The sequence below is a fragment of the Crocuta crocuta genome, unplaced genomic scaffold (genome assembly GCF_008692635.1).
Source record: "Crocuta crocuta isolate KB4526 unplaced genomic scaffold, BGI_CrCroc_1.0 scaffold140, whole genome shotgun sequence".
Taxonomy (NCBI): domain Eukaryota; kingdom Metazoa; phylum Chordata; class Mammalia; order Carnivora; family Hyaenidae; genus Crocuta; species Crocuta crocuta.
In genome coordinates this window covers 1,912,594-1,924,909 of record NW_027527775.1, presented here as the reverse complement: position 1 = coordinate 1,924,909, position 12,316 = coordinate 1,912,594, and the positions used below count along the sequence as shown (strand labels likewise).

General features: G+C 36.1%; 1 protein-coding gene across 13 annotated transcripts in view; it reads left to right on the top strand.

The window, feature by feature from the left end:
- The window catches only part of PCM1 (pericentriolar material 1), a 78,328-nt gene that overhangs the window by 45,739 nt on the left and 20,273 nt on the right, over positions 1-12,316 (top strand). For 7 of the 13 annotated variants that reach the window (XM_077772358.1, XM_077772366.1, XM_077772352.1 and 4 more), the window contains 4 exons: positions 4,639-4,803; positions 6,994-7,050; positions 9,588-9,760; positions 10,108-10,239. In XM_077772358.1, the coding sequence (XP_077628484.1) occupies positions 4,639-4,803; positions 6,994-7,050; positions 9,588-9,760; positions 10,108-10,239 (527 nt within the window). The remainder of the gene's footprint in view (positions 1-4,638; positions 4,804-6,993; positions 7,051-9,587; positions 9,761-10,107; positions 10,240-12,316) is intronic. The other 6 variants (XM_077772388.1, XM_077772376.1, XM_077772424.1 and 3 more) reach the window with 2 other exon arrangements.

The following is a 12,316-nucleotide window of genomic DNA, read 5'->3' as shown; positions in this document are numbered from 1 at the left end:
ACCAGTGCTCTTTTATGGGGTAGGAATGGCTATGCTTTCTTAGAAAAAAAGAATATTTACTTGTCTTAAATGTAGTCAGATGAAGAGAAATATTGGAAGGCATTCCAAACTAGTAACAATGAGAAAAAGTTTAGAGGCAGGATAAGGCAAGGAAAGAAGAGGAACTGGGGGAAGAAATAGGAAATGACAGATCAGCGTGGTGGGACTTAAGCTGCTGTCTTGAGAGAGAGCACAGCTGGTTATACTGTCCCAGATTTCCTAGGCTGAACTGTTCGCTTTGTACTTGTGGACAGTTCTCAGAAGTAGCATGCTGCATCCTCAGTTAGCTTTGTTTCCAGTGATGGTCATGTATTTTCATCTTTAGCAGATCTTTGTATGTAAAGGTATATATTAACTGCATGTGAAGTGAGGTGATACAAATTCTTTAAACTTCCATTCTAATTTAGATTTTATGAATTAGGCATCATTTCTTGCCTTGCCAGATGTTTCAGGTATCACACCTGTAATTTGGCCACTCTCCACCAGGTCCATTCCCTCTTTTGATATTATTAGAGAGCGGTGGGATCCTATCTATAGTCTAGGTCTTCCCCATTCTTAGAAAATTGGATTGAACTGTTAATGTACTGTGACTATCCCTGAGTCTTTTCGTTTCTTTTCTCTTCCCTTTCCTGATGACTGGTGAAGATTGAATTGAAATACATGTCAGGCATCGGGAAGGGCAAGGCCTGACAGATGTGGCCAGCAAAGAAACAACCCTTTTTAGAGTCACTGAGTTTATTACTTACATAGGCATACAAAGTAAGAGCATCTAGAAGTCCCAGCACCCTGTGTTCTTTGTTCTATATTCCACGAGGGGACACTGAAACAGAAGAAGCCAGATGACAGTTCCAGCATGAGCAGTGGGCCCTGTTATTAAGGAGCCAGTGCCGTGTTGCACCTACAGACCACTTTAGAGTCTGGAAGTTTGTCCTCAGAGCCTGAGAAAGAAATGTCTCCTATTTCATCGGAACCCAGGAGGAGATAAAAAAAATGCTTCATGGCAGCTTTATAAGGGGGTTCGGGGAGGCAAGTAAAAAATAGCCACATAGTAGTTCCTCATAAGCCTCCCATGTTCTTGTATTCTGTGTTCCAGGAGGATCATAAGGCCTTCTGTGCAGACTTAGACTCAGCTGCAGTTCATTCCTTATCTGTGTGGCCTTTGTGGATATGTGCGAGGTCTCCAGGGTATCATGGCTGAGCTGTGTCACTGAAGTGGAGACACAGCTAGAAATACGTTTTTTTTTCTAGCTATGTTGCCACTCATTCTGAAAAAAACAGATCATGGGCAAGAGAAAAAGTGATAAAATGGGACAGGAGATCACGCCCTTATGCTAATGAACATTTGGTGGTCATCTACCAGCTGGCCTAGCCAATGTAACTCTGGGGTTTCAGTAACCTTCATTAATTCTCCATTTTACCTATTCCCTTTGTCAGTCGTATACCCTTATTGCTGGACCTGTTTATGTGAAGGTCAGAAATAACGAAGAGGGCTCTCTTTCCAGTAAGTTTCATGCAGAATGGATGAGAGTGTCTAGACTTTAGTCTGAGAGACGAACGAAGAAACCAGGAACCCAAATATGAGATGATAGAGTCCTAACTTGAATGACGGCCTTAAAAATAAAAAGGGAAGGTTAACTCCAGATTGGATGTTACAGAGAATAAGTCGACATACATTGGGGACTTACTTGCTAATAGCAGAGCAGCTGCTGTGATCTGGAGCATGTAAGTAGTAAGGCTTTAGGCTCTCTCGGCTCATTCCGAGAATGTCGGGGCAAAGATCAGACCTCTGCAGTCTTGGAGAAGACTTGGTTGGAGGATGGGCATCCCTGTACCTCCTCCTCCTTTTACACCTCCCTTCCTTCAAAAAATAGCAGTCTTTTGCCATTTGAAGGTACTAATGGGAAAGGGTGTCACTGAACAAGTAGATGGCATCCTCCCTACCTTGCCCATGGGAGAGCATTGCCTTTGCAGTTGAGGAGACAGAGTAGAGAAGTTTCCTCTTACTGTCTTGGTGAGAGACCGACACCTTGCTAGTGACGACATTGCTTCACTCACTGTAGGAGTGAGGCTTCCAACTACTGTCAGCATGCCAGTGAAGCTACCCCACAGTTGGGTCCAGTCTTCAGGATAGATAGGAGTCCTGGCCTGGCCCAGTGAATATAACAGTGACTGCAAAAGGGACCAGCAGCCAGAGAAGCCACAGAAGCCAGTAGGGTAACACCAGAACAGGTAACACCGCAACAGGTAAAATCTAGTAAAAAGAGTTAGTGAAAGAAATACACACCTGGAACAAAATCCTAAAAACACTTAAGTGTATTGAACTAATAACAAATTCAGTAGAACTGGAAAAAAATGATTTTCACATATAATGATTAGATTATTCAAAAAAAGAGGATAACTACTATTAAGTCCCAAATCCTTGGCCTAGAAAATTGAGGAGACAAACCATGAAAGACTCTTAAATACAGAGCACGAACTGCAGGTTGCTGGAGGGCTATTGGGTGGCGGGATAGGCTAAGTGGGTGAGGGTCATTAAGGACAGCACTTGTTGGGATGAGCACTGGGTGTTAAATGTGATGAATCACTGAATTCTACCCTTGAATTTAGTAGAAATTCAGCTAACTGTTGTCCATCTGGGAGGCAAGAGGGGAAAGTATCCACATACCCCTGTGTATATTCTGATAAAATTCCTTAATTCCAAGGAAAAAGTAAACATCTTCAAAGCTTCCGGACTGGAAGAACAAGTTCTATACAATAAAAACCTAACTGACATCATACAACATAAGTAGAAGAACGTAAAATAATGTCCATACACAGACAAAAAAGTACTGCAATTTGAGAGTCCTGTATTCAAACTTGTCAAGATGAAAAGAAGATATTGGTGTGTCCCGTATGAGGAAAACAACAGAAACAACATATGAATCAGATTAGACACTTTTAATATAGGGAAAGGTAAAAAGGAGAGGCAACAGCTGAGTAAAGAAAACAACAGATCAATCTCAGTTGCTAATGTAAATTGAAAAGTGAAATATTAGCAAATTTAATCTGCCATGTGTCAAAATGAATATTAGACTTGTCAGGGTTTATTACAGGAATGTAATCACGATCCATTATCAGGAAATCTGTCAACGTAATTTTGATATCAAATTGAAGGACAGAAGTCATATAATCATAGTGGTAGATTAGATTAACTTTGAAGTCATTCCTAATAAATATTTTAAGTAAAATGCACCTAAGAAGACAGATATTTAATATTTAATATATTGAAGGCTGTTAGCTAATCTCAATCACAACATTATAAATGAAAATACTCTGAAGTAACCTATATCAAAGTTAGAAATTAGACAAGGTTTCCTCTCTAAAATCATAATTGTCTAACATTGTTTGGAAAGGATTATGACAAAAAATTAAATAACTGGAATAAATACTCAAAAAGGAGGGAAACCTTTTATATTTTTTCTGAGAGAGCTATTTTCTGAAAAGAGCTACTAAAGTTAACAAAGTAAATTAATAAAGGAGCTGGTTATGAAATAAATGTGCATGTATTTTTCGCTGTTGTAGTAACAGAATGGAAGTTGGGGTGAAATCCTCTTCCCATAGCCCAATCCAGAGCTATAGGAGGGAAATCCTTAGGGATAAATTTAACAAGGAAAGTACTGCATCGATAAAAATGTAAATATTTTTGAAGAACATGAAACAAGATTGTACAAATACACCATGTTTTTAGAAGAGAATGTGTAAAATTACTAAATATCAATTCTCCTTAAATTAAGAAATGATTTTACTGTGATTCCATTTTGAATCCCCATGGACTGTGGACTGTTTCTGAAATTAGAAAAAAAAATATCAGCGCTTATATGGAAGGACACATGTCTAACAATAGCCAAGAAAATAAGAGAAGCTATATAGGACTTGTCTTACCAGATATTTAAGCATGCCGTAAAACTTTGGTGGCTAAAAGAATGAAAATGGCATTGGAATAGATAAGTCATTTAAACAGTGTCCAGAAGTAAAAATTAATAAGGAGATTTAATAATATTGACAAAGAATTTCATTGGGAAGAGGGTAGATATAACCAAGTGTCCATGTGGAACAAAATAAAGTTGAAGTCCTATCCTGTGCCATACAGCAAGGAAAATTTAGTAGAATATATAGATAACCTGTGAGTGGGTAAGACCTTATAAATCAAGTCCTATTACACACAAGTTATAATAAGAAGGCAGACAGATTTGACTAGTGCCCATTACTTCCCTCTGTTAATGGACATTTTCAGTAGACTGGACAGGATTCTTGTATTTGCTAACAATGAAAAATTGGAGTCTAGTAGAGAATTTGGGTCATATAAGGCCTGCCATATAGTTTGAGTTGGGATGTACTCGTTAAGTATCAAAGGACGATGAAATGTTAGAATATATTACTGTTACCCATGCTTTCAAAGGTTATTGCCAGACATTGTCTTACTGTTGTGTATGTCTATTTATACCAGGCTTTCATAGCATTCTGAATTGGATTACGTGTACTGTTTCACTATGGAAATCAGTTTCCCTTTTAGTTTGAGTTAGTTGCAACTGATAACAGTTGTCACTTTTTTTACTCAAGGGTATGAAAGTGCCAGTATGTCTAGCACATGTGAACCTTGCAAAAGTAGGAACAGACATTCAGCCCAGACTGAAGAGCCTGTTCAAGCAAAAGTATTCAGCAGAAAGAATCATGAGCAGCTGGAAAAAATAATAAAATATAGTAGGTCTACAGAAATATCTTCAGGTATGTTCTTTTTTGGTTTCCTTTAATCTAAGGACTTCTTCATCTTAGATTTGAAAAGCGGTGTGTCGCAATTTTTTGTCATGTGCAGGTTTTGTATAAGGGTAGATATATTCTTGATATCAAGAAATGTAAACTGGAAGTATTTTTATTGCGATACTAGCTTTTGACATTTTGATAAAATTCTGAACAAAAAGTGTAGTTGATATTAATTTGGAACTGATTTGAAATTCTGAAAATCTTCTCTGAATAAGGATTCGATATAAAATATTATTCCCTGCTTAAAATCTTTGGCTTTACCATGCTTAACAGGGGAAAGTCCAAATGCTTTAATGTAACTTCTGGCCAGTGGAGATTTGGCTCTTTCTTGCATCTCTAGATTCTTCTCTGCCCACCCTCTGCCTTAAACTTGACTCTTTCCAAGGCACTAAATTGAAGTTTGCCCATAGCTGTCATGCCATTTCTCACCTCAGCAGGTGTCTTCTCTGCCTGAGTTCACCTTTTTGCGCTTTGTAAGCCTTTTTCTCTACTGGAGTCTTATAAAATGTTAATTCTGCAACTCTAATACTGCATCCAAATCTAAACTCAGAGAAGTTTCCCTTTCTCCTTTTTCGTTTCTGTTGTAGCCTGTGTAAATCTATTCTGTTGCCTGTATCACATTTTATAGTGATTACCTGTTAAAGTGTCTGTCACCTTTTTGAGACCCTTGGACTGCAGGTAATACCTTATCATATTTGTACCTTAAATGTTCCCATGATCCTGGACACGTGGTAGGCACTTAGTGTTGATTGAATGAATGGAATTGTATGTGTTTGCAACAGATTTACGTTAAGTAAGTACTGGTACTTTCCTGTTTCATAAAGAACAAGTACATCTCAAAGAAACATGGAGTGGGAGGCAGTAGATATAGACCCTCACTTGTCAGGTGTCAGTAAGATGCTTGGTGAAAAGCTAGAGTAGCTGCTACCATTTGTATTATGCTTTACTATTTACAAATTAAATTATTCGTCCCATTAGAGCCTCATAATGCAGTGAATTGGTTTTATTTCCATTTTGCAGATGAGGAAACANATTGTCATAAAGAGCTCGTAACATAAATTACAATTTTTCTGGAAAGCTTCAGAAGTCATGCTCTTAACTCCATAATTGTACTTGCCTATGCTAAGGAAAACAGAAAGTGAACACAATACTGACATTTAGTGTTGTCTGAACAGTATAATTCCAACTGTTAACAAAAATATCAATGAAAAAAGACTGGAAGAAAATACATGAAAATGTTAATAGTGAATATTATCATCTTGAAACTTTTCTATATTTCCTAAACCTTTCGTAACGAGTATTTATTGCTTTTGTAGTCAGAAAAGAAACGTCACAGTTTGTGTTCTGAACTGACTTCCTCAAGGTCCTGTTGCTAGGAAATGGCATCGTGGAAGTTTCAGTCCTGGTCTTCTGTTAAGTCTAGGATCCTTTTGACAAAACTGTCAATTCTCCTGACCTGGCCCCAGCATTTTACCAAAATTTTATAACACTTACACTTCACTATCTTTATCAAATAGTGGTATCTTCAAAGAGTAAACAATAGAGTGGAAGTTGGTGAAGGGCATTAAATTGAAAGACTTAATTGGATTATTAAGTTACGTAAATAATGGGCATAGTTCTTCAGACCTTTTACTGTTACTTAGAAAAATAAAAGGATTGGATTTTGGTGCACTAAAAAATGCTTGAATTGTGTAAATATACACTGTGTATTTGCATTTTCACTCTCTAAAAACACTTAGTTTTAGTCATTACCCTAAAATTCTTTATAGCATGTACTAGTGGGGTTTGTTTCGTGATTTCTAGAGTGCAGCACATATGACCGCTAGTGCAGAATTGTGCTGTCCTCTCCCTAAGGAGTTAGGGGAGGTTTGCCACGATGTGTGTGCTTCTGAGAGTGAATGGCAGAAGTGTATTATGACAGTCATCATCAGTCACATTAAGTTTATATATAAGTTCATAGCAAATCTTATATTTTCCCTGATAAGATTAGTGTAAAACAAAGTAAAAACTTTACCTTGTGATAACATATCAGTTCAGGCAAACAATTTAAAGAAATTGCTTTTTTTTTTTTTTAATTCACTTACTCCTATTATAGACCCTGTCTTTAATTCATACACATTTTATGTTCATCCTTATGTCTGCCCTTTCCTGCAGCACATGCTAGGAGAATACTACAGCAGTCTAACAGAAATGCATGCAATGAAGCGCCAGGTAACAATCTGCTTAGTTTTGGTGTCCACTTTGTGTTAATTTTTTTCCATTAGTCCTAAATATCCTTAGTTTTGCTGCTCTGATTATTTTTTTAGCTTAAGCTTAGTGTATATATGTCATTTGCCTTGTAAAAGTGAAAGAGACTTCATATTCATGAGATTCTCAAGGCTTTCATTTAGAATTCTTTACTTGGATGATAAAATTAGCTGCTTTTCTGGTTTTCATTTTCAGTTACTGTAGAGAACATAACCAGCACATTCATAAGGGTGATAGAAAGTCTTTGTAATTCAGTGTTTTATTTGAAGTTATTGATTTTGTATTTCTTAAATGCTTAAAAGCATTAATAATTTTTTGAAACAAAAAGTTTTTTTCTGGGTTTGATTTACAGTGTTAAGTATTATAGTGTGACTTCTGTTATTTTCCATAACTAGTCAACATCTGTTTTTTAAAAATGAGCCAATACACAATTAAACAAAAAAATGACATGCATAGACCACGATAAATAAAAATGCATGTAAAATTACCAACATTCCAAAGTGCTGTTTTTATCTTTATACTATATATATATGTTTTAAATATGGTTCTGTGTGATTTAGAATTATAAATATTCTTTAATGGCCTACTACAGTATACATGGGGGAAAAATAGAAGTCTGTTGTGAATCTGCAGGAGAATCTCAAGAAGAAAAAACAAGAATCTAGCACAGACTAAGCTTGACTTATGTCTGTGACACTTCCTAAAGAACTATGAAAATAAGACCGAATCAGAGAAACCTGACTGAGATCAAGGATTTTTCTAGCCTAAACTAATGCATTTTAGTTTAGGAGGAGAAACCGGCAAAAACTTTCTACCTCTGTTGCAGGGCCAGAGGGTTGAGGGGGAGGTGGAGCGTGTGTTCAGCCTAATTCAGTATTTGGGAATAATTTCATCTTTAATGATACCTAATTTAGAATGATAATTTTTCACCTACAGAGGTGTAACAGATGTCAGTTGAATGTGCTTTGTTCTTACAGTTTTGAAATAATAAACATTTTCTAAATTAATTGTGGTCAAACTGTATTATGTAAATTGGAAGTTTGCATATTAAATTCATTTTCTTATCTGGATTTTTCCTTTAGATATTTCCTACAGAGACATTTTTGGTTCATGTTTATAATAAATACCGCATTTGAACATTTTAAAACTAGTCAGAGAACATAAGTATTTTATTTTGTTCTTTTAGTTTTGTTTTATACTGAAAAATGTGTGAGGGATAGGGAAGTTGCGTATTCATTATTATTATTTTATACTTGTAGAAATTGAGACCTGAAGATGTTAAGATATAAGACATAAGGTAGTAGGAAATTTTATCATTAGGCTTCTTGCTTTGCATATTCTTATCCTCTGTTGTAAAAAGTGAATTAAGTCTTTATGATCTTTGCATATTTATTTAAAAGCGCAGTATGTGAAAACACTCAACATATTAAAGTCTCTGTTTTAGAAACTTGTCACTGACATTTGTGGAACTTGAATATTTAACTATCTATGTTTCTACTATTGCTGTAGAAAGGGTACAGATTTTGATAGCCAGAAGAGCTACTTAGAGATTTTTTTTAATAGAGAACTCAAAATGGGAACCATTTAAAAACGTTTTTTAAGTTTATTTATTTATTTTGAGAGAGAAAGTGGGCAGGGGAGGGCAGTAGGAGAGGGAGAATCCATGCTGACGGTGCAGACCCTAACACAGGACTTGAGCTCCTGAACCGCCAGATGATGACCTGAGCCAAAACCAAAAGCTTCACAACCATAGGAACAGTTGTTAATTTACACCCTTAAAAATAAAAGTATGACCGTATACCTCTAAGGGCGATAATTCTATGTTATCAGCAAATACAGCAGAACTGTTGCTAAGTAATAGAGTGACACCTAGAATCTGTGAAACTAAAAATTTGCGTTGGGTCATACCTGGTCCAGCTTAGGCTGAGTGTGTCAGTAAGACATTAGCAAAATTGATCTATATTGTGTTGTAGTTACAAACTCAATTTCCATCAATATAGAATGGTAGCTGAGATTTGAGAATTAATAGACCTACTAGATAGACCTAAAAATAGTAGCTTTTATTGGCAGCATTTAGTTCTAAACCTTAACTAAATAAATTTCCTTTTATGTAATGAAGTTCATATTAGTAAAAAAAAAAAAAAAAGCAAAGACAATTATCTGCTGTTTATTTCATTCAGGTGCTGAGAGATTTCCACTGATTATTCCTGTGAAATGTGTAAAATTATCCATATAATTTTTTTGAGAAATAAATACAATCTGAGTAATACTAGGTAATATTATCTGTACATTTAAGTATTTTTCTAATATATATCTTGATATTTTTTAGATTATCTTTATCTCAGGAATTTTTAAGATTCTTTTTCTACTTTAAAAGCCCTGGAATAGAATTGAGTATGTTCTGATTTTTGAGTAATTTAAACAGTACTGATACAAGCCAGTAGAAATGCTCAGGAATGTATTTCATCAGTATTAACTTCCTGATCTTTTATATCTTCCAGAAACTGGGAGTGATTTTTCCATGTTTGAAGCTTTGCGGGATACTATTTATTCTGAAGTAGCTACATTAATTTCTCAAAATGAATCTCGTCCACATTTTCTTATTGAACTCTTCCATGAGCTTCAGCTACTTAATACAGACTATTTGAGACAGAGGGCTTTATATGCATTGCAGGTATCTGGTACCCACCCTCTTTTTCCTATCCTGTCTGGTGCTTCTCTTCTTCATGATTCTGTCTGGTTGCTTTCTTAGACTGAAGTACATCCTCTTCCATATGTATAATGATCCATTTTTCATGTGCTGTCTTACCATTTTATTTAAAACTTGCATAGCTTAAACAGCCTTTTCTAAAAGTCTTTTTCTGAGCAATTTTTTAGTGTTATGTCTTTAATGTTATTTCTTCCTCATAATTAACCTATGAGGTGAGGAGAATTGCATTTGTTCTTCTGTCTGCTGCTTTTAAATTTGTGACAAAAAAAATTAATGTTTTACGTAAGTAACTATCTTATTTCCTTATTTAGGACATAGTATCCAGACATATTTCTGAAAACCATGAAAAAGAAGGGGAAAATGTAAAGTCAGTGAATTCTGGTACTTGGATAGCATCAAACTCAGAACTTACCCCCAGTGAAAGCCTTGCTACCACTGATGATGTAAGCTGATCATGATTAATGAATGTAGACATAATTTCAGTATGGAGTAAACAAAACTTAAAAAGTTATTATAAATTGTGAGTATGCCTGGTATGTGGTTTTTAGCTTTCTTAAAAAGCTGGGTAAAACACATCATTTTGAGGTAAGGTATAAAACTCAAAATACGTCAGCAGTTAAATCCCAGAAATTGTCTATAAATGATAGGTTAGTAAACCAGACTGCAGTCAGATCACAGAGCCCTTAAATACATAAATACAAGATAAATCAGGTCTTTGGGTTAGAAGAGAGAAGCCTGGACCAAAGAAAGTCTTCCAGGGAAAAAAGTTAATTTAATATATTCCAGTTTATGAAGAAAATTTTGAATAAAGTAAAATGAACTGGGCAAAGGAAAAGAATGGAGAGGAAAATGGTGCATTTTCAGTAAGTGATCTTCTCCAGTAGGCCCCACCTAGCCTAGAAGTGACTGAACGAGTGAATGGCAACTACTAGGATAGTGAAGAGAGCATGTGCTAGGGGTTTGGAAATCACCTAAAAGGTTTGGATCCTGATTCTGTTATAAAAGGTAACATGTGGTCCTGGGGCTAACAAATAAATTTCTTTTTTCTGCCAATTCTAGTATTTGGAAATTCATGGATAAGAGTGCCATAATTGATTAGCAAGTCATCTGCTATAGAGTCAGAAACAGTATTACTGTGTTTCTGCCCATTATTGATATATTAACAGTGTTAAGTTCTTTTGAAAAGATAGTATTTTCTCAAAAGATTTCTTGTGTTTTCTTCACCTGTAGTAGTTTCCTTACAATTACTGAGGACATTTTCTGAATTTTTGCTCTTTAACTTATACTCCTGTTTAAAACCGTACTTTCCCCAAGTCATCTTTTCTGCTTAAAACCTTAGGCTCCACCTCCTATACCTCTCTGAACACAAACCTGTACATAGTTTTAATTCACTTAACAATGTCAAATATATAATGTAATTGTTATTTGGGATTGCTGTTATAACTAATTGGAAATTGTGTGCTCTTTTTTGTGGAAAATGAAGAGTGGTCCAGCTGTATACAAAAGGAGGAGATATGCAGTTACATTAAAGTTGACTAGCCACTGACATAACGTGCTGAGAGCATGACTGATGTCTCTGCCTCCTGTAACTCCCGTTGCCTCCCCCTTAGCCAGATTTCACATACATGGTATTACTCCGTTATTTTAAAATGTTTGAGCACATTGGCCTTTACCATCAGTAGCAAATTGAAAACTGAGCTACAGTTTATGACAAAGTTAATTTAACATGACAGGATTTTAAAGTTAAATAAAATTTAAGATACTGACCTGCTTCCTAAGTAAGTGTCTCATCAGTTCAGGCTGGTACAACAAAATACTGTAGACTGGGTGGCTTAAATAGCAGACATTTGTTTCTCACAGTTCTGGAGGCTGGGAAGTCCAAGATCATGGTGCCAGCAGATTTTGTACTGGGTTAGGGCCCTCTTCCTGGTTTGCAGATGACCACCTTCTCCATGTGTCCACACGTGGCCCCCATATCTCTTTTCTTATACGGGTACTGATGTCGCCATGGGGGCTTCACACTCTTTACTTCTCTGAGCCTTGATTTACCTCCCAAAGGTCCACCTCCTATATACTGGGAGTTAAGGTCTCAGCATACGGATTTGCAGGGGCGACACAGAGATTCAACCCATACCATATGGATTTGGCACAAATAACTATACTTAGTATTGTTTTTAAATAAATCAGTTCTTTAATTTTTTATTCAAAACTTCTTTTCATCATTGATGTCATTAACATCCTCCCTTTGTTAATGCGATTTAATCAGCAGCGGCACAACATCCAGTGTTCCAGCCCACAGATCTAGAGCAGTGCTATCCAGTGGAGCTTCCTACAGTGATGGAAATGTTTTGTACGTGCATTGTCTAACATGGGAGCTGTTAGCCTCATGGGACTATCGGGCACTTGAAATGTGGCTAATGGGACTGAGGAACTAAATTTTAATATAAATAGACACATGGCTAGTGGTTTCCATATTGGACAGATACAGACTCTGATTCTCAAAGTTTCTAGGCCAAGGTC